At 42.6% G+C, this 23,687-nt stretch overlaps 1 protein-coding gene across 3 annotated transcripts in view; it reads right to left on the bottom strand.

The window, feature by feature from the left end:
- FANCI (FA complementation group I) overlaps positions 1 to 23,687 on the bottom strand; it is a 44,045-nt gene that overhangs the window by 13,131 nt on the left and 7,227 nt on the right. For all 3 annotated transcript variants that reach the window (XM_069984633.1, XM_069984652.1, XM_069984642.1), the window contains exons 6-22: positions 22,141 to 22,198; positions 21,052 to 21,093; positions 20,015 to 20,138; positions 18,123 to 18,208; positions 16,934 to 17,057; positions 13,565 to 13,657; positions 12,763 to 12,899; positions 12,263 to 12,413; positions 12,087 to 12,174; positions 11,848 to 11,978; positions 9,883 to 9,953; positions 9,575 to 9,689; positions 9,373 to 9,495; positions 9,194 to 9,262; positions 8,044 to 8,145; positions 6,429 to 6,617; positions 5,861 to 5,982 (exon numbers count right to left, since the gene is read on the bottom strand). In XM_069984633.1, coding sequence (XP_069840734.1) covers positions 5,861 to 5,982; positions 6,429 to 6,617; positions 8,044 to 8,145; positions 9,194 to 9,262; positions 9,373 to 9,495; positions 9,575 to 9,689; positions 9,883 to 9,953; positions 11,848 to 11,978; positions 12,087 to 12,174; positions 12,263 to 12,413; positions 12,763 to 12,899; positions 13,565 to 13,657; positions 16,934 to 17,057; positions 18,123 to 18,208; positions 20,015 to 20,138; positions 21,052 to 21,093; positions 22,141 to 22,198 — 1,825 coding nt within the window. The remainder of the gene's footprint in view (positions 1 to 5,860; positions 5,983 to 6,428; positions 6,618 to 8,043; positions 8,146 to 9,193; positions 9,263 to 9,372; positions 9,496 to 9,574; positions 9,690 to 9,882; positions 9,954 to 11,847; positions 11,979 to 12,086; positions 12,175 to 12,262; positions 12,414 to 12,762; positions 12,900 to 13,564; positions 13,658 to 16,933; positions 17,058 to 18,122; positions 18,209 to 20,014; positions 20,139 to 21,051; positions 21,094 to 22,140; positions 22,199 to 23,687) is intronic.

Below are 23,687 nucleotides of genomic sequence, written 5' to 3'. Positions count from 1 at the left end.
CGTCTATATATCTCCGCTAAAGGACCAGGCCCGCGCCCAGCCTGGGGGTGACAGCAGTCTCCTCCCAGGCGGCCATAAAGAGATTGGCAAAACTGGGCGCGAACCTGGTCCCCTGGTCCAGTTCGCTGGACATAGTAGTCCCCCTCAGAGTAAAAATAGTTATGTTGCAGGATATAGCGAATGAATTCCAAGATCAGTTGGATCTGCTCAGGTTTCATGTCACGTTTTTCTAAATGGTCCCTGACTGACTGTATTCCACGTTCGTGTTCTATAATTGTGTATAATGAGCTGACATCCATTGTTTCCAGGATGTGATTTGTGCTCCATGTATGTTGTTCCAAGAGTTTTATGGTTTCGGTTGTGTCTCGTAGATAGTATGGTGTTTTCTTTACATACGGTTGCAGTAGTTTATCTATATATTGTGAAAGGTTGGAAGTGATTGAGCCTATGCCTGAAATGATAGGGCGTCCGGGTGGTTGTGTTGGATGTTTATGGATTTTTGGTAGGCAATAAAAGATAGGTAGTCTAGCTGGTGTGTCGACAATGAAACTGTATTCCTTGTGATTTAATATCCCTTCTTCTAGGGTCCTGTCACATAGGTTCTGTAATTCAGATTGATAAACTGCTGTAGGGTCAGACCGAAGTTTGGTGTAGGTGAGTTGGTCGGCTAGTTGTCTATAACATTCATGGTTATAGTCTTCAATATTCTGAATGACTATAGCTCCGCCCTTATCTGCAGGGCGGATGATATTTGCATTGGTCTGAAGTTCTTTAAACCCTTAGCGACCCATGACGTATCTGATACGTCATGGTGCCGCTCGGGGTGTTCAGAGCGGGGTCCCGCTGGGACCCCGCTCTGAACGGCGCTGATCCCGGCTGACACGTGCAGCCGGGCAGTGCCTCTATTAGCCGGCGCGGGTCCCGTTGCCGCGCCGGCTAATTAAGCCTCTAAGTGCAGCTGTCAAACCTGACAGCTGCACTTAGAGGCTTCAGACCTCACGTCCCTGGTGTCTAGTGGGACGGATCTCCCCCCCGCGATGCGATCGCGGGGGGGAGATCCGTTCTTCTGCCCGTGCCGGGCCTCAGTGTCGGAATGACGCTGATCCCGGCTCGGCAATAGATTGCTATGGCCTGCAGCAGGCCATAGTAATCTATGACCGATCTAATCGATCTTTGCTGTGTATATACACAGCATTGATCTCTATGAGAGATCAGTGCTGTCTATATACAAGTCCCCCAGGGGGGCTTCTAGTTACAGTAAAAAAAAAAAGTAAAAAAAGTGTTTTTATTAATAAAAAATCCCCTCCCCTAATAAAAGTCCAAATCACCCCCCTTTTCCCATTTTATAAAAATAAATTAATAAATAAATAAACATATTTAGTATCGCCGCGCACGTAATCGCCCAAACTATTAATTAATCACATTCCTGATCTCGCACGGTAAACGGCGTCAGCGCAAAAAAATTCCAAAGTGCAAAATTGCGCATTTTTGGTCGCATCAAATCCAGAAAAAATGTAATAAAAAACGATCAAAAAGTCGTATATGCGCAATCAAGGTACCGATAGAAAGAACACATCATGGCACAAAAACTGACACCTCACACAGCCCCATAGACCAAAGGATAAAAGCGCTATAAGCCTGGGAATGGAGCGATTTTAAGGAACGTATATTTGTTAACAATGGTTTGAATTTTTTACAGGCCATCCGATACAATATAAGTTATACATGTTATATATCATAGTAATCGTAACGACTTGAGGAACATGCGTAACAAGTCAGTTTTACCATAGGACGGACGGCGTAAATGCAAAACTCCCCGAAATCAAAACAAATTCGTTTTTTTTTTCAATTTGACAGCGCAAATGATTTTTTTCCGGTTTCGCAGCATATGTTATGGAAAAATAATGCCTGTCATTGCAAAGTACAATTGGTTTCGCAAAAAATAAGCGCTCATATACGTCTCTAGGTGAAAAAATGCAAGCACTATGGACTTTTAAACTTAAAATGGAATAAGCAAAAGCGCAAAAACGAAAATAGGCTTTGACCTTAAGGGGTTAATGGCCTGTCTTTCCCTAAAGCTGAGGTTGTGTTGTGTTTTCTTGTTAGTAAAATTGGTCTGTCTCAGGTCTGCAATTACAGCTTTGTGGAATGCTGTGATGTCTGGTCCCATCTCTTGTTTGGGGTAAAAATGGGATTTATTCTTACAATCCGTATGAACATATAAATCTTGTGTTTCGGAAGATGTAATGTGTGGCCTATCTTCTGCCTGTTTCAAAAAATATTTTTTTAGTCATAATTTACGGACATATTTTTCCAGTCCTATGTAGACTTCAAATTTATTGCACGGTTTATTGGGTGCAAACTTCAATCCTTTATTAAGGAGTGTGGTTTGAGCTGTTGTGAGGGATACTGAGCTTATATTTATGATGGAGTCTGGTGGTGATCGAGATTGTTGGATTGAGGTGTGTCTGTCTTTCCTATTTTCGTTGGGGGCTGTTGTGGGTTCCCTATATCCTCTCCTTCTTGTTCGGGGGCACTATCATTCAGAACTCATTGGCCAAAGTTAGGGAATTAGAACGTCCATCTTTCTTCAACACAACTGACAAAACCCCTACAGAGAGAACAGAATCCATCATAGAAGAGTAGAGAAACTCATCATTAAAAACTGGCATCTGATACAAAGGGATAAAGTAGTGGGGCCTCTTCTCCCCCAAAGACCCCCAATTGTGTACACCAGGGCCCCAAACTTGGGAATCCAAATAGCCCCCACTGTACCAAGAAAATCACAGCGTACCACCAATCAATCCTGTTAGAGATTCCGGGGTTCCACAGATGTGGTAGTTGTCTGGGGTGCAAAAGCACCCCACACCGAGACATACGCTAAGTGTAACCTCCATTTCTAATAATTTCAAAATGGACATCAAAGAACTACTTACATGTAATACAAAGGGAGTGATCTACGTGATCCAGTGCAGTTGCCCCAAACAGTATGTGGGGCGAACAAAAAGACCACTGAAAGTTCGGATTACCGAACATATCCGGAACATAAAGAAAGGAGAGCTAACCCACCCCCTATCATCTCACTTTAAAGAAATACACGGCTGTGACCCCTTCCAACTGACATTTACAGCTACTGTATACAGAGTGTCCAGAAAGATTGGAGAGGGGGCGACTATATAAGCAAGATGTCCAGAATTGAGTCTCAGAGGATATTTGAGTTTGATAGTCTCGAGCCTATGGGCTTGAATGCAGAGATGGAAGTATTTGGTTTTCTGTAATAACTAAGAATCCCTCGGTCCTGGTGACCTCTGTGCCACGGGCGATTCCGTGCCTGGCCGTCTTACACGGCGCCGGAGCCGCCCCTGCCACCTTGGTTATTATGGCCATGTAGCATTGTATCTGCATTACTCATTGCGGAGTTTTATATGTCTATACTGAAATTGGCATAGTTTATAGGGTCCACACTATATATGTATGGTCTGTCCTCCATACCACATAAATGATCTATTATAAACAATACAATGTGACATACCCTACAAGTCATCATATCAACATTCACACAATACGTTTCAATTGATACAATCTTCTAGGGATGCTCTGTGCTTTTAGTCCGAATACTATATAATTTGATGATTTTGTTTACACAACACACACAATTTATATAATCCTTGCAAGTGTATTGTATGTAATCTGAGACATAACCGATTTTCTGTAAATAATACTAACTGTAACTATATTACCTATGCAATTTATTATATGAATCCTAATCTTTCAGTACCCTATTCACATTATGCGGTTATAATGCGTTCTTTGAAGTCTGTCCAATATGACAATTTTCCTTGTGACATATTGCTCGTCTTTAACATACATATTTGTGGTTCTAGAATAATATAGTGATAATTCCTTTCTATTTCTTTCTATCAATATCTGTCTACTTATGAGCATATGTTCATGTCTATGTCTTTGAAATATCTGAATGTAGCAAACACTAAATTATGACCTGGAACACCCTGGTCCGGTCCATACTTTCCTTTTAACACAGGACCAATAAGAGGACTAGGTATAAATACCCTCCACAGAGGAGGTCAATACCGAACATTACCATTGCCACTGATGAAGGGGTTAATTTTAAAGAACCTTGAAACGCGTTTGGCACACAATATTGTGGACTAATACCATATAGGATTAGCCACTATCATTTTTATCACTCAACTTATTTTTTCCATTTTCAATTTATACTTTTTTATTCCATCTCCTGTTGCGCAATATCGCTCTTTTCTGGGGGGCCCCCCTAGTCTATTTCAATATCCCCTACATCCATAGCCACTACCCATAATCCATATTCATATCCACATCTCCATCACCCCGGAACAGAGAGGTCAGGAATGAGAGCGAGGCTGGGACGCTGCGCGAATCCAACTGTAGAAGACACGAGGACGCGCTGCAGGACCGCTCCAGCCTGAAGCCGTGATCACCGACCGGCCTCTTCACAAGAGAAACCAGTAGAAGAAGCGCCTCACTACCAGCCGCTCCAGGACGGGTGAGAGGCGTTACAAGCGCCGCTACATCGCAGTTCGTTACTATTGTTTACTTCCCCCTTATGAATTTTATCAATGAACTGATGTGGAATCGCAACATGTATGCAACACAGAGTTGGTTGTAATGAGACTGTATATATAACCAAACAGACTTTATATCTGGAGAGTGGAAGGATTAAAGTCTCAGACTATCACTTAACTATCTTTTATCACTTATTTTGTTCTGATCGAGCACAAACTACATCGTGCCTTTTTTTAAATAGTGGCTCATAAGAGATGAATCCAGGGGTCTAACACTATACTAGTTTAAAATACAACTATATACCTGGCCAGCACCTAGCGGTACCGCAATAGACAGAGACTATTTTTTATTATTATTTTTAATTTTTATTTTATTTTTATATTTTTTTCTCTTCTTTTTTCCTATCTCAGAACAACAAAAGAAAAGAAAACGTCCAGAGTTTCGGAAACTCTCTTTCCATCCTCAGTAGCGAAATGGTACCATTTCGCTACTGAGGATGGAAAGAGAGTTTCCGAAACGCGTCTAGAATAGCACAATTTGGGGGACAACTATCCCCATCATACATCCATCTAATCTACTCTAACTGCGATCCTAGTACGACTCTGCTGGGAGTCTTTCTACGTCCAAGATAATCAATCAGATCACGTGCGGATATCACGTGCTGTGGCCACGGCACGGCGTCCAACAGATCACACGCTGAGGATTACTCCATCTGGTTGCTTCACTCTCATGGACTAGACTCTGTGAATATTAGCTGTTTATCCGGCCGGATAGCATAATGAACTGTGAGTAAGATCGGCATTCACAATACCAGCCTATGATCGCAGCCATTCACTTTGGGACATTTATGTTTTTTCTTATTTATTTTTTGTATTATATATTTATTGCTTGTGATTTTATTAATTGTTTATAAACTGTGTATCTAGTACCTACAATCATTGTAGTCTCCTCCATGCCCTTTTTCTTTTTTCCTATCTCGCCTCCTTTTATGCAATATACCTTTATGCAATATTTACTATTTTTATGATATTCATTGTGTATCCCATGTGTTGGTTTTACTATGTTTTATATCACACAATCATGTTTATTATAAGTACTGCTTATTAAATCACATTAATTCTATATCTACTGTATGAAGTAGGGCTGATTTCTGGTCTTGAGAGATATATATATATACACACACACACACACATACACATATATATATATCCTTTTACTTCTTACCCCACTCATTACTTTATCAGGTTCCACACACAATAGGAACCTGCGGAATCCACAAGTCACCTGATCTACTCCTTACCTATAGTCTGCTGTGGTAAAGTTGTACTCTATTAACACCTCACACACTCCCATAACCAGAAGTGCATAGTTATAATTCTTCATCCCAACTCCAGAAGACAAAGAGAAGTCAGCTGACTTGTCCTAGTTAGGAATCAAGACCACATGGTTACTATCATGTGCAAACAAAGTGTAAGTGCAGAACAGGGCAGTGACTAACAATGGCCTTCTGGGATACAGTACTTAGGTGAGGAGGAAGGGGTGTCTGTGAGCTACTACAAGCAATGGCAGCAGAATGGATAGCAGAAAAATCCAGCCCTACTCCCTCTGTTAGGCTAGGTTCACACTGCGCTTGTTTCACCTGTTTTTTCTTTTTTTGCAAAACACGGATGAAAAACAGATGAAAAAAAAAACGGATGCATTTGTGTGCATCCGTTTTGATCCGTTTTCCCATTGACTTCCATTATAAAAAAAAAAAAAAAAAAAAAAAAAAAACAGATCAAAATGGATCCGTTTTTTTTTTACAGACAAAAGTAGTGTAGCCTTACAGATACTACATGATTTCCCAGTCAATTTGTAGGAAACCTTACCAGTTCAAACTCCTCCAAGTCACATTTAGTCATTCTCCTGGTTATGGATTCCAGAATCTCATCAAGCTCCTTTTGGCATGCCATATAGTCCTCCTCCTCCTCATCATCATCCATTCCTTTTTCTTGCAGTAAACTGCTCCTTTGTTTATACCAACTTAGACAACTGTGAATACTGCTCAGCAAATGTGCCTGGTCCACAACATAGTAATAATATATATCAGAGAGCTGTTTAATATTCCAGTGAACACAGTATATACAATGTAAAAGCTTGTTACTAGGACAATTAGATTAGGCCAGGAGGTGACTGCTGAACAGTGGCTACTGGACTGCAGGTCAGGCCGCCCCATGATGAATCATTCCACATTTATGTAGCCCACCTTAAAGTGTCACTGTCGTATTTTTTTTTTTTTTTTTTTTGCAGAAATCAATAGTACAGGCGATTTTAAGAAACTTTGTAATTGGGTTTATTAGGCAAATATGCCATTATCTGCATTCAAAAAGCCTTTTCCCAGGTCTCACTCCTCTCTCTCATTCACTGCTCATTATCAAGAAATCTCGACTCTTTTACATCAGTCAAGCCCTGTGTAACCTATGGAGAGGGGAGGCGGAGATTAATCTCCACCAGAGAACAAAGGATTACACAGCGGGACCTGTGTGAAAGCCGGTATTCAGAGGTCAGTGCTGACTTCAGATGAGATAGCCTGGTGATGTAGCTGTAAATTAACACTTTGTGGTCCTGTTTTGGTGCCTCATGTCCCTCAACCCCTCCCCTTCTCCATAAGAGAACCATGAAGACTGGGGGGAGAGCTTCAAACTGCTTTTTCATGATAAAAATGCATTTTTTGGCTTTTAAACCTAGTTACAAAGTTCCTTAAAATCGCCGGTACTATTGATTTCTGCAAAAAAAAACTTAAACGACAGTGACACTTTAAATACAAAGAAACGCAACATCTAAACTATTACGTTGGGACATCAGATGCCCAGTGCAGACCTGCCTGGGAGGGCACGTTAAGATGGTGGGTAACAAATTACTGACAAAACTACAGTCTACTAAACCTTTATGATTCACCAATACAGATTGTCTACATAGTCATTGAAGAAACGGCTGTGCAAGTCAGCTTAGCAGGACTATAAAATAAATGAAAAAACAATAAATCTGATTTTGCATGTTTTAGAGTGAATCTGTCACTAGGTTTATTCTGCCCTATCTGAAGGCAGCATAAAATATGTCAGAGAAACTGATCTGAATGATGTATTACTTATATCATTGGGTTCATCCATTCTTCATATACAGTATACTCCTTAATTTCCTGCACTCAGGCCTAGCACAAGAAGCCTAGGAAGAGAGCTGCTAATCTGCAGCTGTTGGGCAGTAAGTGGATCCTCATGAATAATGAGGGACTACCAAGCACACACACAATGGGAAGGGCTACTTTCCCTACACCCTCAATATTAATATCATTAGACCAGCTGCACAGGACGATATAAACCATACATTGCTCTATAGTTCAGCATAAGCCTAGTGGCAGAATCTCTTCATCAATATACATCACTGCTATTGCTATATCAATCTGGATCACCAGTTCATCTTTGTAGTAACAGTTTTAGAACTTACCAGGGGTTCCTGCAATATTATTTGTTCTTTTTGAGCAGTGATACACCTCTCCAACTTCAATGGTGGCAACAAGTCTGGCTCTGGTTCATAATACCTCTTTAACTAAATAAAGATGGAGTAAGGCATATCTGATGAGTATGTAAAAACTGCACAGAACACAATGCAATGTCTATTTCGCAGCATACAAAGTATGGGATTTTTCTTTAAACTAAATCCTGTCACTAGTTTCATGCTGTCCAGACCCTTATCACAACAATACAATTCACTCTGAACAGCTATGTCACTTGAGTAATTATAGTTGTATCTGAATGTAGTTGTATGTAGTTTTACTGAAAGAGTGGTAGATACCTGGAACAAACTTCCAGCAGAGGTGGTTGGTAAATCTACAATAACAGAATTTAAACACGCCTGGGATAGACATATATCTATCCTAAGATAATAAGGAAGAAAATACTAAAAGGGCGGACTAGATGGACCCAGTGGTCTTTTTCTGCCGACAATCTTCTATGTTTCTATGTATCATCAGCCGGGAATAGGGCTCAGAGTCATCGGGGTGGTCAATGGCCTGAATTGACAGATCATAGGTAAAGAAATTGGTAAGGGTCCTATTCCACGGGTCGAGGAGGGCCCGATCAACGACGTAAACGAGCGGCGATCTGCTAGATCGCCGCTCGTTTACTGGGCCTATTCCACAGCCCGATGATCGTTGAGCGAGGGCTGCAAGGACATTGTTACCGATGTCCTTGCAGCATCATACATTACCTGCAGGTCTTCTCCTTTGTCCTGTCTTCATCACTGGGTCCCGCGCTCTCTATCTTCAGAATGGCCGGTCAGCTGACAGGCCACACTCAGCCAATCACAGGCCGCGGCGCCCATGGACCACCCCAATGACTCAGAGCCCTATTCCCAGCCAATAATGCAACTATGATTACTCAAATGACACTGCTGTTCAGAGTGAATAATGATAGTGGTGTCTGTAAAACCATGGGCAGCATGAATCTGGTGATAGGTTTCTTTTAATTCTAATTATTTCTCCTGATGCAATACATAGCTGAAAATAAGAATCTCTGTTACCCTGCTTATACAGAATAGTGTTAACACCCTTTCCTCCATGATTATCAATTCACAAACTTCTTGATCCATATCCTACCTGAGCTACAAGTGTATGCATGATGGGTCTGGCTAGCTGGGAGTTCCGTCGAATAACATCATAAAATCCCTAAGAGAAAGAGTGAGAAAACGTGATCTAAAGCTGTTTTTTTTTTTTTTTTTTTACAAAAACAATAAATAAATCAGCCAACCACAATGGAAAACAGAAATATTAGTTACCTCATAAAGAATCTGCCTAATATCTTCCTGCTGACTCAGGCATCTCCTCAGACATCCTAGTATTTCCAAACAAAAAGCTTCATTTGCTGCTGAATTATACCGAGTATGGACATCCACCAGCACCTGCCAAAGTTTACAATAGATCATGTAGTGTATGATGACCCATTAAGCAAGAAAACATTAACAATATAAATAAAGTTACCTGACTTGCGCCAATTGCTTGGCTACACTGAGAAGAGGATAGGCTCCCTAGGACCTTAAAATTCTTAAGCAAGAGGAGGAAACCAGCAACGGCGGACTTCCGGGCATCTAGTTGACTAACCAAAAAATAAATTGGCAAAAATGTCAATTTGAAAACTGTCATTGTAGGGCGAAACTACATATGTCTCCACCTTAACAATGCAAAAAACATATAGTGGGACATTAAACAGATGAAGACCAAGTAAATATACAGAGTAAAGAAGTAGTACATAAGAAGGTTAGATTATTGCATTAAAAAAACAATCATACCTTGAAAACATTGACTTCCTTAGAACAAGAATGACATTGTCCCTCAAAGATACATTTATTTTTAGGACTGGCTGTAAAGAGAGAAAAAGAAACCTAAATCAGTGCGGGACAGATCCATAATGTTTATAAAGTTTTTATAAAGTAAAGAGATTATTTTCAAAAAGATATTTTCTGTACCAATTGTCCTTAAATTTTTCTTCTAACATGTAAGATTATACATGGGCAGGGGTCTGTGAACTGGGATCTCCACTGGAGAGGTGACAATTTATGCACATTTGTCTGGTCAGAGTCATATTCCATATTGTACTGCGGGTAAAAACTTATACACTGAGAGGAATAAACAAAAAAAAACAGCTTGCTTGTCTTGCCTTAGAAGGCGGAGCAGGTGGTATACAGACTTGCAGAAAGACTGCAAAACATCTTGACATATCACTAAAACATTTCAAAAGTTTTGTAAAGGTACAACTTTAAGTTGCTTAGACGGAACAGTAATGGCCACAGATTCTAAATTAGTGTCATCCCCAATTAGTGCCAGATCCAGTAACGTGTCACTATCTCACCGTATTAATACTATTAAGCAGAACTGTTACCTTAATATGCTGTCCTGTTTAAAGAGTTAATGTCACATAACAATACTTCTGACATATAATAAAGACATGTCAAAAGTTTTGATCAGTTAAGGTTTCGGTGTTTAGACCCCATATGGTTGCTAGAACAAACCGGGAGAAGCACTTGGCAGAGCACGTCTCTCTCCAGTTCATTGCGGGAGATGGGGTCTATATATACTTGCTATAAACTTTGCCCAAAGCAATAAAAAAAGCAGAAGCCAATGAAATCTTCTGTTACTGCAAAACTTTTGTTAAATGTAATACTATTCCTGTCTGGAGTAGTTATACCCTATCCACAAGAAAGGGCACAACTAAAAGATCACAGGGGGTTCTCATCTGGGCCTCCCCATGATCTCAAGAACAGGGACCTCAAAATCCCTGCTGAATGAAGCTGCTGGCCACAGATGCACTCCACCACTCCATTTATTCTCTATGGAGCCGCCAAAGACAGTTGAAAGCTGCATTTGTCTCTCTTCGGCAGCTCTGTACAGAATCAATAGACCTTTGCAATCTGTTAGTTATGCCCTTATCCTGTGGATACGATGTACAGTGGTACTTTGGTTTAAGAGTAACTTGGTTTAGGAGCTCACAGTTTTTCAAAATTGTGACTTGGTTTAAGAGCTCTCTGTACTGGGTGGGAGGCGGAGTGGAGGAGGGGCATGGTCTGCATAGTGGGGTCTACAGCCCTGTACTCTGACCCAGGAAGTCTCCCTCACCTTCCAAATCATAGCAGATCCACTTCAGACTGGGGCTTACATCAGAGGACAGGACTGTGGAGGTAATCTCTCCATAGCTGTAACCCCTCTCTCCCCGGACAGAAAGTGCTGCATGTATGTGCCCACATCTGCCCTGCTCATTCCTTCATGTTCCCTGCAGTCTCTGTCAGCACTTGTGTTTCCCATCCTCTCCATTACTGTACAGTAACTTATAATATCACAGATTCTGCTGTTTCTGAATGTTTGTTTCATCTGTTTTACATGTTATTCAGAAAAATAAATCATTATTTTTGGGTTGTGGAACCAATTGTCTGCATTTCTATGATTTCTTATGGGTAAATTTGCTTTGGTTTAAGATTGGATTTAAATTACAAGCACGGTCCCGGAACTAATTATGCTCGTAATCCAAGGCACCACTGTATAGGGCAAAACTATTCCAAATGGGAATACCCCTTTAAGGGCCAACTAATCCTCTGTTTACTATCCCAGACAAAGTGCTCTCAAAAGAGCACTATATAAAGGGGTCACACATTTTAGGGTTTGGCTGTGCTCCGAGTTCACAAACCACCACACAGGATATTTCCTGCTAAGATATAAGTTTGTTTTCCATTGTTAAGTTGGATTTTGTCTTTTATCTATACCTGTAAAGCTTTAAGTAGACCCTGAACTGTAGAGAAAGGCAAGTGGAAGAGATGATCAAATGTTGCAGTCAGTTTAGAGGATGAATTCTGCATTATAAGAGGTGTTGCGCATACAATGTCCGAGAGAAGATCTACAAAAGATAGTGTAAGGGTTTATTATATAAGAACCGACCTTGTACTTCAAGAGCTTACTATTATCTGTGTACTTAAATAAGAATCTTAAACGCTAAACAATTTACCTATAAAGTGACTTGTGGGAGAAGTTGACTTAGTAATAACACGATTCAAAACCTGTTCCAAAATCACACTTCTTATCGGCTCATGAACCTACAATGAGTCAAGTGTTAAAATTTCACATTGTTACATTAACAAGAAGACTGAAGGTGGGGGGGGGGAAGAATAACAAAAACTTCACCTTGAAGGTTTCTAGTAAAATTTTGGATCCAAGCTGACTGGCCTGTTGATTTGGGGATCCTACAGTCGCCTCCGACAGTTTTGATAATGAATCCATTAAGAGGAAGCCAAGCTCGACAAGCCCCTGGGTAACGTGGTCCCAACCAAACACACTGAGACAGAAAATGTTATTTTCAGTTATATCTAAAGGTTCATTATTTTTATTTTTTCTTGAATGATATGTCTGTTTTAAACAACTAAAGTTTAGCTAAACCCATAGTATCAGATGAAATGGGTGTGATATAGTAGGGCCAAAGACAGCGTGACACAGACGCTCAATTGATTTTCATGGGCACTGTGTAATGCTTCCGGAATTTGTATATCAATATACAGGGATGTATGTATACCTCTGTACCTCCATGCAGGTAAGTAATTAAAAAAGATTAACAATATTCTATGTACTATTACTACTGAAGTATTACATTAAAGGGAGCATACAACAACCTTCATATACTTCCATACCTGTTTTTAACAATTTCATGTAGCATTGTTGAGACACAGGTCGGCTGTGGTACCAAATCACATAGGAACTTTGATCCTTGCTGAAAGTGAACGTCTTTAAAACCTTTCACTATGGTACTTTTCAGATAATCAAATACCTGGACGATGAAGAAAAATATTATCAAGAAAATATACTAATGGGGAACACATTGCAGATCAGACAATAATATTATGATTTATATAGGCAGGCACATCCCTTGATAAAGCCACGCGAAACGCGCGTAGGGTGAGTGGGTGAGTGGGACTATATTGAATGCAGCCATCCTCCATTACTTATAAATTTTAGACATTAGTTTATTTTCTGTGTGGGAGACACTTATTTGTGTATCTCCCGTACTTTCCAGGGCTTCTGCCAGGTTATACATTATCTAGTGTTGTATATAATTACATTCAGTGCGCCATCTAGTGGAGGCTGCCTGCATTCCCTCAATTACATATATCCTGAATAGCATGTGCAATATATGATCCTATAAAATATGTGTATATCTCCCCTCACCACCTGTATGTTTTTTCATCTGTTTGGTCGTGTTTTATTCCTTTGTGTGTTTTTTCTTTTCATGATAATGTGATATATTGTATTTTATTCATATGAATTGTCTAAATAAAAAATTCTGTTTGATATATTGATCTATGTTTGTCCCTGCATTTCTTTGATCCGTAATGGGATCTTTTTCTTGTTGTATGTGAGGCATTAAATGGGAGAAAATACTACAGAGTTTTCCATTATACTATAAAGTATAGGCTAATAATATAGCTATATTACCGGTTTCTCGAACCGTTGTATCCTGGATATAGACAACAAGAGTGCAACACTGAAAGGACATAAGAATTTGCTTGAGTCTCCTTGCTGCCCAGCCTATAAAAGAAGACATGTAACATACACATCATTATCGGAGATCTCGTTTGACAGAAGGTAATAGATGCATACCTGAAGTGGACCAGTCAGCAGGTATTAACATAAGCCCATACAGGGCACAGTATTAGGTTTAACATGACACTATCTTTGTGTCTATATTATGTACCACACAGCAGCAAGGAAAGGGTTATACTAAGCACTGAGCTGTGACTGTTGCTGTTGAAGAGGTAGGCGAGATTACACTGCAGCACTGCGGACATACAGCCGTAGGTACACTGGTATTTACAAAAGTGGCGGCTGGCCTGAGCTTCAGAGGTGATGAGAGATAAGAGGAATTTGATTTACTTCTCTGTTACTTTACTGTTCGTGTGGATCATCTAGGGCAGGGGTCTCAAACTCGCGGCCCGCGGGCCAACTGCGGCCCTCGGGACACTGGTTTGCGGCCCCCACCTCAAAGGTAGCTTTCCTGTAAGTGCGGCCCTGATACTGTGCTCGTCTTCGGGAGGCCGGCCGAACTGCTGCAGCCGTCCCTGATGCCGGCCCCCCTCTGCTGCGTCATCAGCTGCTCAGCCGCGATTGGCTGAGCTTAACTTTATGCTCAGCCAATCGCGGCTGAGCAGCTGATGACGCGACAGAGGGGGGCCGGCATCAGGGACGGCTGCAGCTGTTCGGCCAGCCTCCCGAAGACGACGGAGAGGTGGGTGGCGGCGGTGGGAGGGGAGGTGTGCGGCGGCGGTGGTGCGGGGCAGGTGAGCGGTGCAGGGGCCTACAGCCGCCTAGCAGAGCCTCCGCCCCCTAGTGTCCTGGGGTTGTTCAGCAGGATCGGGGGATGCAGTGCAGACCCCCGATCCTGCTTTACAGCCCCAGGACTTGCAGCGATGCAATCACCTCACCCTGCAGTCCCCGCGGCCTCCTCCTCCAGAGATCGAAGAGCTGCATGTGCGGCTGAGAGGAGAGCGCCGGTGCCGGGGGTGAGAGGAGGAGGAGGGGTGTGTGCCCAGCTCCCCTCTCAGCTCCCCCCAGTCCCCTCTCAGAGACTCCCAGTCCCCTGTGTCACCCCCAGTCCCCTGTGTCACCCCCTGCTCCCCCCAGTCCCCTCTCAGAGACCCCCAGTCCCCTTTGTCACCCCCAGTCCCCTGTGTCACCCCCCTGCTCCCCCCAGCTCCCCTCTGTCACCCCCAGCTCCCCTCTGTCACCCCCTGCTCCCCCCAGTCCCCTGTGTCACCCCCCAGCTCCCCTCTGTCACCCCCTGCTCCCCCCAGTCTATTGTCACCCCCCTGCTTCCCCCAGTCCCGTGTCACCCCCCAGCTCCCCTCTGTCACCCCTGCTCCCCCCAGTCACGTGTCACCCCTTTGCTCCCCCCAGTCCCGTGTCACCCCCCAGCTCACCCCAGTCCCCTGTATCACCCCCCTAGCTCCCCCCAGTCCCCTGTGTCACCCCCAGCTCCCATCACCCCCTGCTCTCCCAGTCCCCTGTGTCACCCCCAGTCCCCTCTCAGAGACCCCCAGTCCCCTCTCAGAGACCCCCAGTTCCCTGTGTCACCCCCTGCTCCCCCCAGTCCCCTGTGTCACCCTCTGCTCCCCCCAGTCCCCTGTCACCCCCCAGCTCCCCTCTGTCACCCCCTGCTCCCCCCAGTCACCTGTCTCCCCCAGTCCCCTGTGTCACCCCCAGTCCCCTGTGTCACCCCCTGCTCCCCCCAGTCCCCTGTGTCACCCCCAGTCCCCTCTCAGAGACCCCCAGTCCCCTCTCAGAGGCCCCCAGTCCCCTCTGTCACCCCAGTCCCCTGTGTCACCCCCTGCTCCCCCCAGTCCCCTGTGTCACCCCCCTGCTCCCCCCCAGTCCCCTGTGTCACCCTTTCCCCCCCAGTCCCCTGTGTCACCCCCTGCTCCCCCCAGTCCCCTGTGTCACCCCCAGTCCCCTCTCAGAGACCCCCAGTCCCCTCTGTCACCCCCAGTCCCCTCTGTCACCCCCTGCTCCCCCCAGTCCCCTGTGTCACCCTTTCCCCCCCAGTCCCCTGTGTCACCCCCACTGCTCCCCCCAGTCCCCTGTGTCACCCTTTCCCCCCCCCCAGTCCCCTGTGTCACCCCCCTTGCTCCCCCCAGTCCCCTGTGTCATCCTCTCCTCCCCCCAGTCCCCTCTGTCACCCCCTGCTCCCCCCAGTCCCCTCTGTCACCCCCAGTCCCCTCTCAGAGACCCCCAGTCCCCTGTGTCACCCTCTCCTCCCCCCAGTCCCCTGTGTCACCCCCCAGCTCCCCCCAGTCCCCTGTGTCACCCCCAGTCCCCTCTCAGAGACCCCCAGTCCCCTGTGTCACCCCCTGCTCCCCCCAGTCCCCTGTGTCACCCCCCTGCTCCCCCCAGTCCCCTGTGTCACCCTCTCCTCCCCCCAGTCCCCTGTGTCACCCCCCAGCTCCCCCCAGTCCCGTGTGTCACCCCCCAGTCCCCTTCTTCTTGTGGAAAACCTGATGCGGCCCAGCCTCACCCAGACTTTGCATCCAGCGGCCCCCGGGTAGATTGAGTTTGAGACCCATGATCTAGGGCATAAAGCTTCCAGGCACACAGCCAGGTTCTCTACTTCTCTTCTGCACATGACAGCAGCTACCGAAGCATTTTTTTTTTTAGATTTTTTTTTGTGATTTCTCATGGAAATGCATAAATAAATACATGCTCCTACACAGTCTGACGTTGCTAGCACTGACTGGACAGCGTCATCAGGAAGTCTGGCGAAAGTAAAGTATTGTACTAAAGTAATAAAAACTACCAATATACACTTATTATGGGAAATGCTTATAAAGGGCCTTTTCCCTGCTCTTACCACTGCATCAAGGCTTCACTTCCTGGATAAAATGATGATGTCACGACCCGACTCCCAGAGCTGTGCGGGCTGTGGCTGCTGGAGAGGATGATGGCAGGGGGACACAGGGCACTGGAGGGACACTGAGCATCCCTCTGCCATCATCCTCTCCAGCAGCCACAGCCCGCACAGCTCTGGGAGTCGGGTCGTGACATCACCATTTTATTCAGGAAGTGAAGCCTTGATGCAGTAGTAAGTGCAGAGAAAAAGGATCTTTATTCCCGTAAGTGTATATTGGTGATTTGTATAACTTTTGGGAAACAATACAATACTTTAATAAAAATTTTCACAGGACTTCTCCTTTAAAACAATGGCCACAGGCTAAGGACAACAGGTACCCTTTATATATCAGTAAACAACAATCCAAATAATTGCATATTCATGTCATATATAAAACATAACTGCTGAATTAACTATCGGCTTACCTTCACTAGCTCTCGACCTAAATCCTGATCAAATTTAACAGCAAATACAATGTGCAAAATAATGGTACCCTCAACTTGACGAAGTTGTTCTTTAGGAAGAGTTGAATCAATCAGATCTAAAGAACTAAAGTACAAGTAGAATCAGAAAATTCATCCGGGAAAAATGGCTGACAAATCAAAGCACTTATTCTTTCTATTAATATTAAGATAAAAATATTTCACCTCCCAAAATGTCCTTGCTTTTAGGTGCACTTAGTAAATGGAAAACATTTCACAATATCCTTATTAAATTAGTTTTTTTTGTCTTAGAAGGCAGAGAGAGAGAACATGATATGTCTTTAGAAGTTCAAAGGAATGGAACATGTATTTAACTTTAACTTCATTAATCAGATTTACTTCTGTACAACAGATTTTTTTGATGTTGTAGCCATTTATCATAATTAAAGAAAAAAGTCCCCTGTGGCAGCCATATTGGAGACACGTGATATGTATCCTCTGTACAGACATTCCAGCAGTGTGTGTGCATGCATTATGGCGGCTTCGACAAAGCAAAGTTGTTAAAAGAACATCATATTAGGGTGCTCTTACACAATGAGTTTTCCATATGCAGTAAACGTACGGTATGTGGCATCCTTGTAGTTTATTTGTAATGTATCTGTTCCGTATCTGTGGCTGCTTTGAGTTCTCAACAAATATAAGGTAAACTGGTTCACCATGAGTTTCCATGGATTAGCATCAACTACAGATAAAATACAAGCCATGACACTACCATACTGCATGAAGTGAAGGATCTGGGATAACACATGCAGTTTTTAATTCAGTTCTCAAAACTACTGTAAATGCAAATTCCTCACAGTCTCCAGGAAGAGGAAGAGTAAATTCCCTCCCTCAGTTTCTGTGGGGTCGGCATGTCACAGGTACCAGAAAAAGGGTAGTCATGCTGGGGACTTAGAACAAGATGGGGAGCCATGCTGCCTTAAAAGACATGATGTTGGGCTCTATCACCATTATTTGTGTTTTCTACGTTTACTACATTACACACTTTAACTTACGCTATGTACACTACTCCCATATAACACCTTTTTTGTGCCCATTTGGGTGGTCTCACCATATAAATTATTCATATAGAGAACATGTAAAAAAAATACAAACCCTGATACAAAGTACTTTAGTACTTAGCTGTACTTACTCTGCATTCTTTTCCTCTGTCATCAACTGGTGGTCGAGATCATTGAAAACATTAATGACGCCTTCTAGAATGTTTTTCTTACTGCCCTGTGTTGAAATTAAATAAGCTGTAAAGGAGGAAGATGAAACCTATTTTCTTTTTTTTCTCGGTCTAATAAATAAACACATATGAGTAAGGCCGGGTTTACATATATGCGTCGGTGCAGCGGCGTTTCCCTCTGGCGCAGGAGAAAAGCGCCGGAGAGAAACGCATCACTGAACTGATCCCATTCTTTTGAATGGGACAGTTCAAAATATGCGCCGGTAAACTAGTGGTCGCCGCATCGCCGGACCGTCAGGACGTGTCTTGCAGCGTCCTAACGCACCGCCGCTCCGGTGATGCGACGCCGCACTCATTCAAACAAATAGAGCGCCGGGCAGGACGCATGCCGTTCGGCTTTGGCATCCGGCATTCAGCCAAAGAGTAGCACAGTATACAGAAATAAACAGTATACAGAAATCCCCCTCCCCTATAGCCCCCCCTGTTGCTTTCCCAGTAGTATATAGCCCCCCCCTGTTGCTCCTCCAGTAGTATATAGCCCGCCTGTTGCTCCCCCAGTAGTATTTAGCTTCCCTGTGTGCTCTCTCCCAGTACTATATAGCCCCGCTGTGTGTTCTCCCCGAGTAGTATATAGCCCCCCATGTGCGCTCTCCCCCTCCCAATTAGCCCCCCTGTGTGCTCTTCCCCTCCCATATAGCCCCCCTGTGCGCTCTCCCCTTGTAGTATATAGCCCCCTGTGAGCCGCCCCAATTAGTATATAGCCCCCCTGTGCGCTCCTCCGCAAATTCCATTGAGAATGACAGGAAAACATACTGGGGAAAAAAATGTCAACTGATCAGAGCAACTTGTGGTAACTGATGGCAACTGATGGTTTTTAATGAAAAGAAGGATAGAAAAACTGATCACAACTAATGCATTTTTGGCATCAGTTGTGGCATCAGTTGTAGTCAGTTTTTAGAAAAAAAAACGCAACTGATGCAAACCTATATATGTAAACCCAGCCTAAGTAAAGTTATTTTATTACCTGTCCGTGATCTTTCATGCTTTCTTCCTCTTTTTAATACAAACTGTCTGCCTAGTTTTCTTCATTAGACCTACTTCCCGGTCCTGTGTGCACTTTAGCCAGGAATTCAGCCAACAAGGTGTAGCAGGAGGGAGATGAGAGTATGATGAATTCCTGACTAGAGTGTACACAAGAACAGGAAATCTCTTACAGGATGTACACCTGACAGGAAGTAGGGTAAATAAAGACGACCAAACAGACAATATGCATTAAAAGCAGAAAAAAAGCATGAAATAGCACAGAAAGGCAGTAAAATAACTTAACCTGCATATGTTCATTTATTAGACAGTTGAAAATAGGTTTTCTCATCAGACAACACTTATAAACACAAACATACTAAATTCATTCTAAACAAAGTACATTGCAAGTAGAGATGAGCGAATCTTGAGCATGCTCGTCCGAACTTGATCGTGCTGCATTTAATTAGTTGGATTCCTAAGGCTGCCTTAAAACGTGCACGCTGGTGAAGGGTATACAATAGCATAGTGAAGGTTATACAACCTCCAATATATGTTTTCTATCAGTTCTTCGTTTTTTAAAAGCTCTGCTTTCTGGTATTAGATTGAAAACTTTACAGTGAATAAGAATCTGTCCTGGAAAGGTGATGGACCCAGGTTCAAGGCTTCTTACAATACACAGAGCTGATAACAGTAACAAATAGGAAAGATTTGTTACTGATCTGCCAAAATAAAAATAGAAACAATCCATCTTCATTTAGAATATAGCACCTGACCATGCTAAGTCTAGTCACTTAAAGCCAATGAACCCAGAAAGGCAAGCAAAACCTTACCTTTGCAGACAGTAGCAGCAACTGGTAAACCAGAGGAGGCATTTCTTGGAGGTCTACCTTAGACAACAGTCTTATGACTTTCTCCACAACAAACTGAAGTTCTTCTGTACTCAGTATGACATCTCTGAAAAGAAATACATTTATAAAATTCCTAATACGTCAAATTGTAAATCTAGGACTGAGATGTATCCCTCATTCGGCTACAATATGCTAAAGAACTTGTGTTCTACTCAGAGCACATCAGCGTCAGAAACTGGACTTGAACCCTTTGTCACAAATTCCATCATATTTCATAGACAAAATATTTTTTCAGATTTTTGACAGATCAGTGGCTTGTTGCTTCCACTAAAAACAGAAGTCACAAGTCAATTGTGAACATGGTCTTACTTGTACAATTTTACTTTCCTTCTCATCTACCATTATGTTCAAGTTATTGCTTGAATAGTAACAGAGCAATGTATAAAACTGTATCCCTCACTCTGCAATGTACTAAGATTCACCATCAATTTGTATGTTTAGAAAAATCTAATTTAAATGAAAAGAAAAATCTGTGATGGAAAATGATATGGTGTGACCACAGCCGGGCCGCTCCATCCAAGTCCACTGGCAGCTCAATGCGATTCCAGCTTTAGGATGAACAAATCTGTCATGTCTGCCAGTCTGGTTGGTAAGGATATAGTCCTGGCACTTTATCCATAGCAAACACAAGGTCTCAGATTATACAGGGCTGGGAAGAAGCAAGGAATTTTGACAGACCTTAAAAAACAACCATCTTCTCTATGTCTTTGTACTAAACTAGTATTTCTGCTAATTCAACTGAATGTGAAGAACCTATACTACCTGCAAAGGAGATTTACTTATAGTGATAGGTCTACTTGTTGTTTGGCAGACCAGTTTCATTGCAGCTAGGAGTGCTATGTTCTAACACAGGACGCAGAATCAGCTGACTTCATGTGTCCAGAACATCACGTCTCCTGCTGTGAAATTGTTGAACGTTTCATTGTATCTGCTTACGTAAATTGTATAAGCCATCTTACCTAAACATTGAGGTAAGAAAAATGACACATTTTGGGTCCCATCTGAAAAAGAAAGAAAGAATAATGGAACAACAGTACATTAAAAACAGACCTTTACATTCTCAGATCCTAATCTGTCAAGTTGGTAAAAACAAAATACCCTCTCCTGTATATCTGTTTCCAGGAAAGTTTTTAGCATTATTTATAAAATGACATCTTCACCGCCATGCAAAGCTTGTTTATGTACGAGGCAACTGTCAGCTATCTAAAGACTATGGGCAGCTTTAAAGGGAGTCAGTCAGCTGACACACAGCTTTCCAAGGCACTGAGATGGGGCTCAAAAATCAGTGTACCTTTATTTCCAGTGTTTGTGCAGTCAAAAGGCCGGAAATTTACTTTATTCAATGCATGTGAAGTTTTGTAGAAAGAAAATCCACAACACAGTAGAACCGATGCATATTAACTGCGATTAGAAAACTCAGTCATTACGCAGATTTTTTTTTTCCATTTTTAGTCACTGCTATGCAATGAATCTATGGCATAGCTAAACTGTGTGACCAATACAATACATACTCTAAGAACAGGATTCCCCCAAGTCCTGCCCAGCCTGGTGACACTTCTGCATAGTGCATAGCTCTCTCTATTCAAGGTTATAGAAAAAGCAGCAACCAATTTCCCTATATTATTTGTGCTGGTTTAGGATTGTAGGTTTATGGGGATAAAGCAGCTGCTTCTATATATCTGCATATTGTACCTGGACAAATATAATATCACGGAGTATAGGAAAGTCTGAAAATCTCTATAGCTACTTTAATTGTTGTTTATGTGGTCACCTGGAAAACAGAAAAAGAAGGAAACAGATCCGTCTTCCTTTAAAGCATTACAGTCATTTGCTTTCATTTTGACACATTCTCAGATATGTAACTTACATGTCCTAAGTGGGGTGTTCTGCTGGCACTCCCACACACTCCTTTGATCTCCATGAGATCAGTAAGTTTTGACATGTCTGAGAACATGTCAAAAGTTAAAGTGAAGGACAGTAATATTTTAATGGAAAATCTTAATCCAAGTTTCTCACTTTCAAACAAAACCAATGAAAATGCCCCATACCTGCTGGAACACAGGCTGTTTATAATCTGCTTCTTGCATTCTTCTCCTGTTAACTCACCTTGGAGCAAAATAAAAGCATATCATAAGTTCCGTCAAGTACATAAAGAGAGTTAAGGGATGAAAAAGAACACCTGGTTCCCAAACTGTATAGTGACCTCAACATTAGTTACATGTATTGAATTAAATTACAGAAAACACAATGCCTCTTGGCACAGAGACATTAACATGATAATGTCATATTCATTTATTCAAGCTCAAACAATTAAATGTAGCCTGTACACATATTCTTTGTTGCATTAATCACTTTTCTGAACTGTGTAATATGCATTAAACTATGAAAACTTCCCAAAAAGAATCATAGAAAACAGCACAGTGCTATGGGAATTCTATGTTGTACAGCGCCATTTTATAAGTGATCTTTCTGCAAGGTGAGAGAGAAAATCTCCATTAAACACCATCCAAGTATGCCATGATTTTTTTCCTGTACGAAATCAGAGTCATACAGCAGTAAAGTTTGGCCCTATAAGTTGGCATAGAAGCCATTATAAATTATTTTTAATAAGACTATGTCTACAGCGCTGCAGGAATACAGTCAGATACACTGCATCCAAGCATGCTGCAAAAAAATAGTTATATGCACAGTATGTTTTATCATTGGGATCTGAATCACAATCATTTTCACAGGACACTATTCTTAGTACATCAAACTAAATATCTGAATACATCAATTAGTAGCATGTTCCTTAAAGGGGTTGTCCAGCAAAAATCTTTTTCTTTAAAATGAACTGGTGTCAGAAAGTTATACAGATTTGTAATTTACTTCTATTAAAAATTCTCAAGTCTTCCAATATATTTTAGCTGCTGTATGTCCTGCAGGAAATTTTGTTATATTTTCAGTCTGACACAGTGCTCTTTGCTGACACCTCTGGCCGAGACAGGAACTCTGTCTCTTTTTTAGGAAGCCCCATAGAAAACCTCTCCTGCTCTTGACAGTTCCTGTCTCGGCCAGAGATGTCAGCAGAGAGCACAGTGTCAAACTGAAAATAAAACATTTCCTGCAGGACATTCAGTAGCTAATGAGTATGGGAAGACTTGAGAATTTTTAATAGAAGTAAATTAAAAATGTATATAACTTTCTGACACCAGACGATTTGAAAGAAAAAGATTTTCGCTGGTCAACTCCTTTAAAGCAAATCTGTACCAGCAGGTAGCTGGGTTGGCCTTTCTCTGGTTGCCGGTATTTTTGAGAAAAAGTAGTTTTATTTCTGCGGCGTCAATGTGGCGTGGCCTAGATCATCTGTGCCCTAGGCATGCAATGCCTCTTGCATCTATCCAGCCCAGGGGCGTGCTGAAAAAGAGAACAGACAGGGGGAGAGAAGCTAAATGCCTAGGGCACAGATGCTCTAGGCCATGCCACATTGACTCCTCACCTGCTGCAGAAATACTTTTTCTCCTAAATACCATTAGAAAGGCCAACTCCCGAACCTGATGCAGCGTGAGGACGTGTACAACATGGTTCTGGTGGTTTGGGGTGGCTACATGCTGGT

This window comes from Dendropsophus ebraccatus, chromosome 1, assembly GCF_027789765.1.
Source record: "Dendropsophus ebraccatus isolate aDenEbr1 chromosome 1, aDenEbr1.pat, whole genome shotgun sequence".
NCBI classification, from domain to species: domain Eukaryota; kingdom Metazoa; phylum Chordata; class Amphibia; order Anura; family Hylidae; genus Dendropsophus; species Dendropsophus ebraccatus.
The sequence above is the reverse complement of the archived record's forward strand: the minus strand, read 5'-3'. Positions and strand labels throughout refer to the sequence as shown.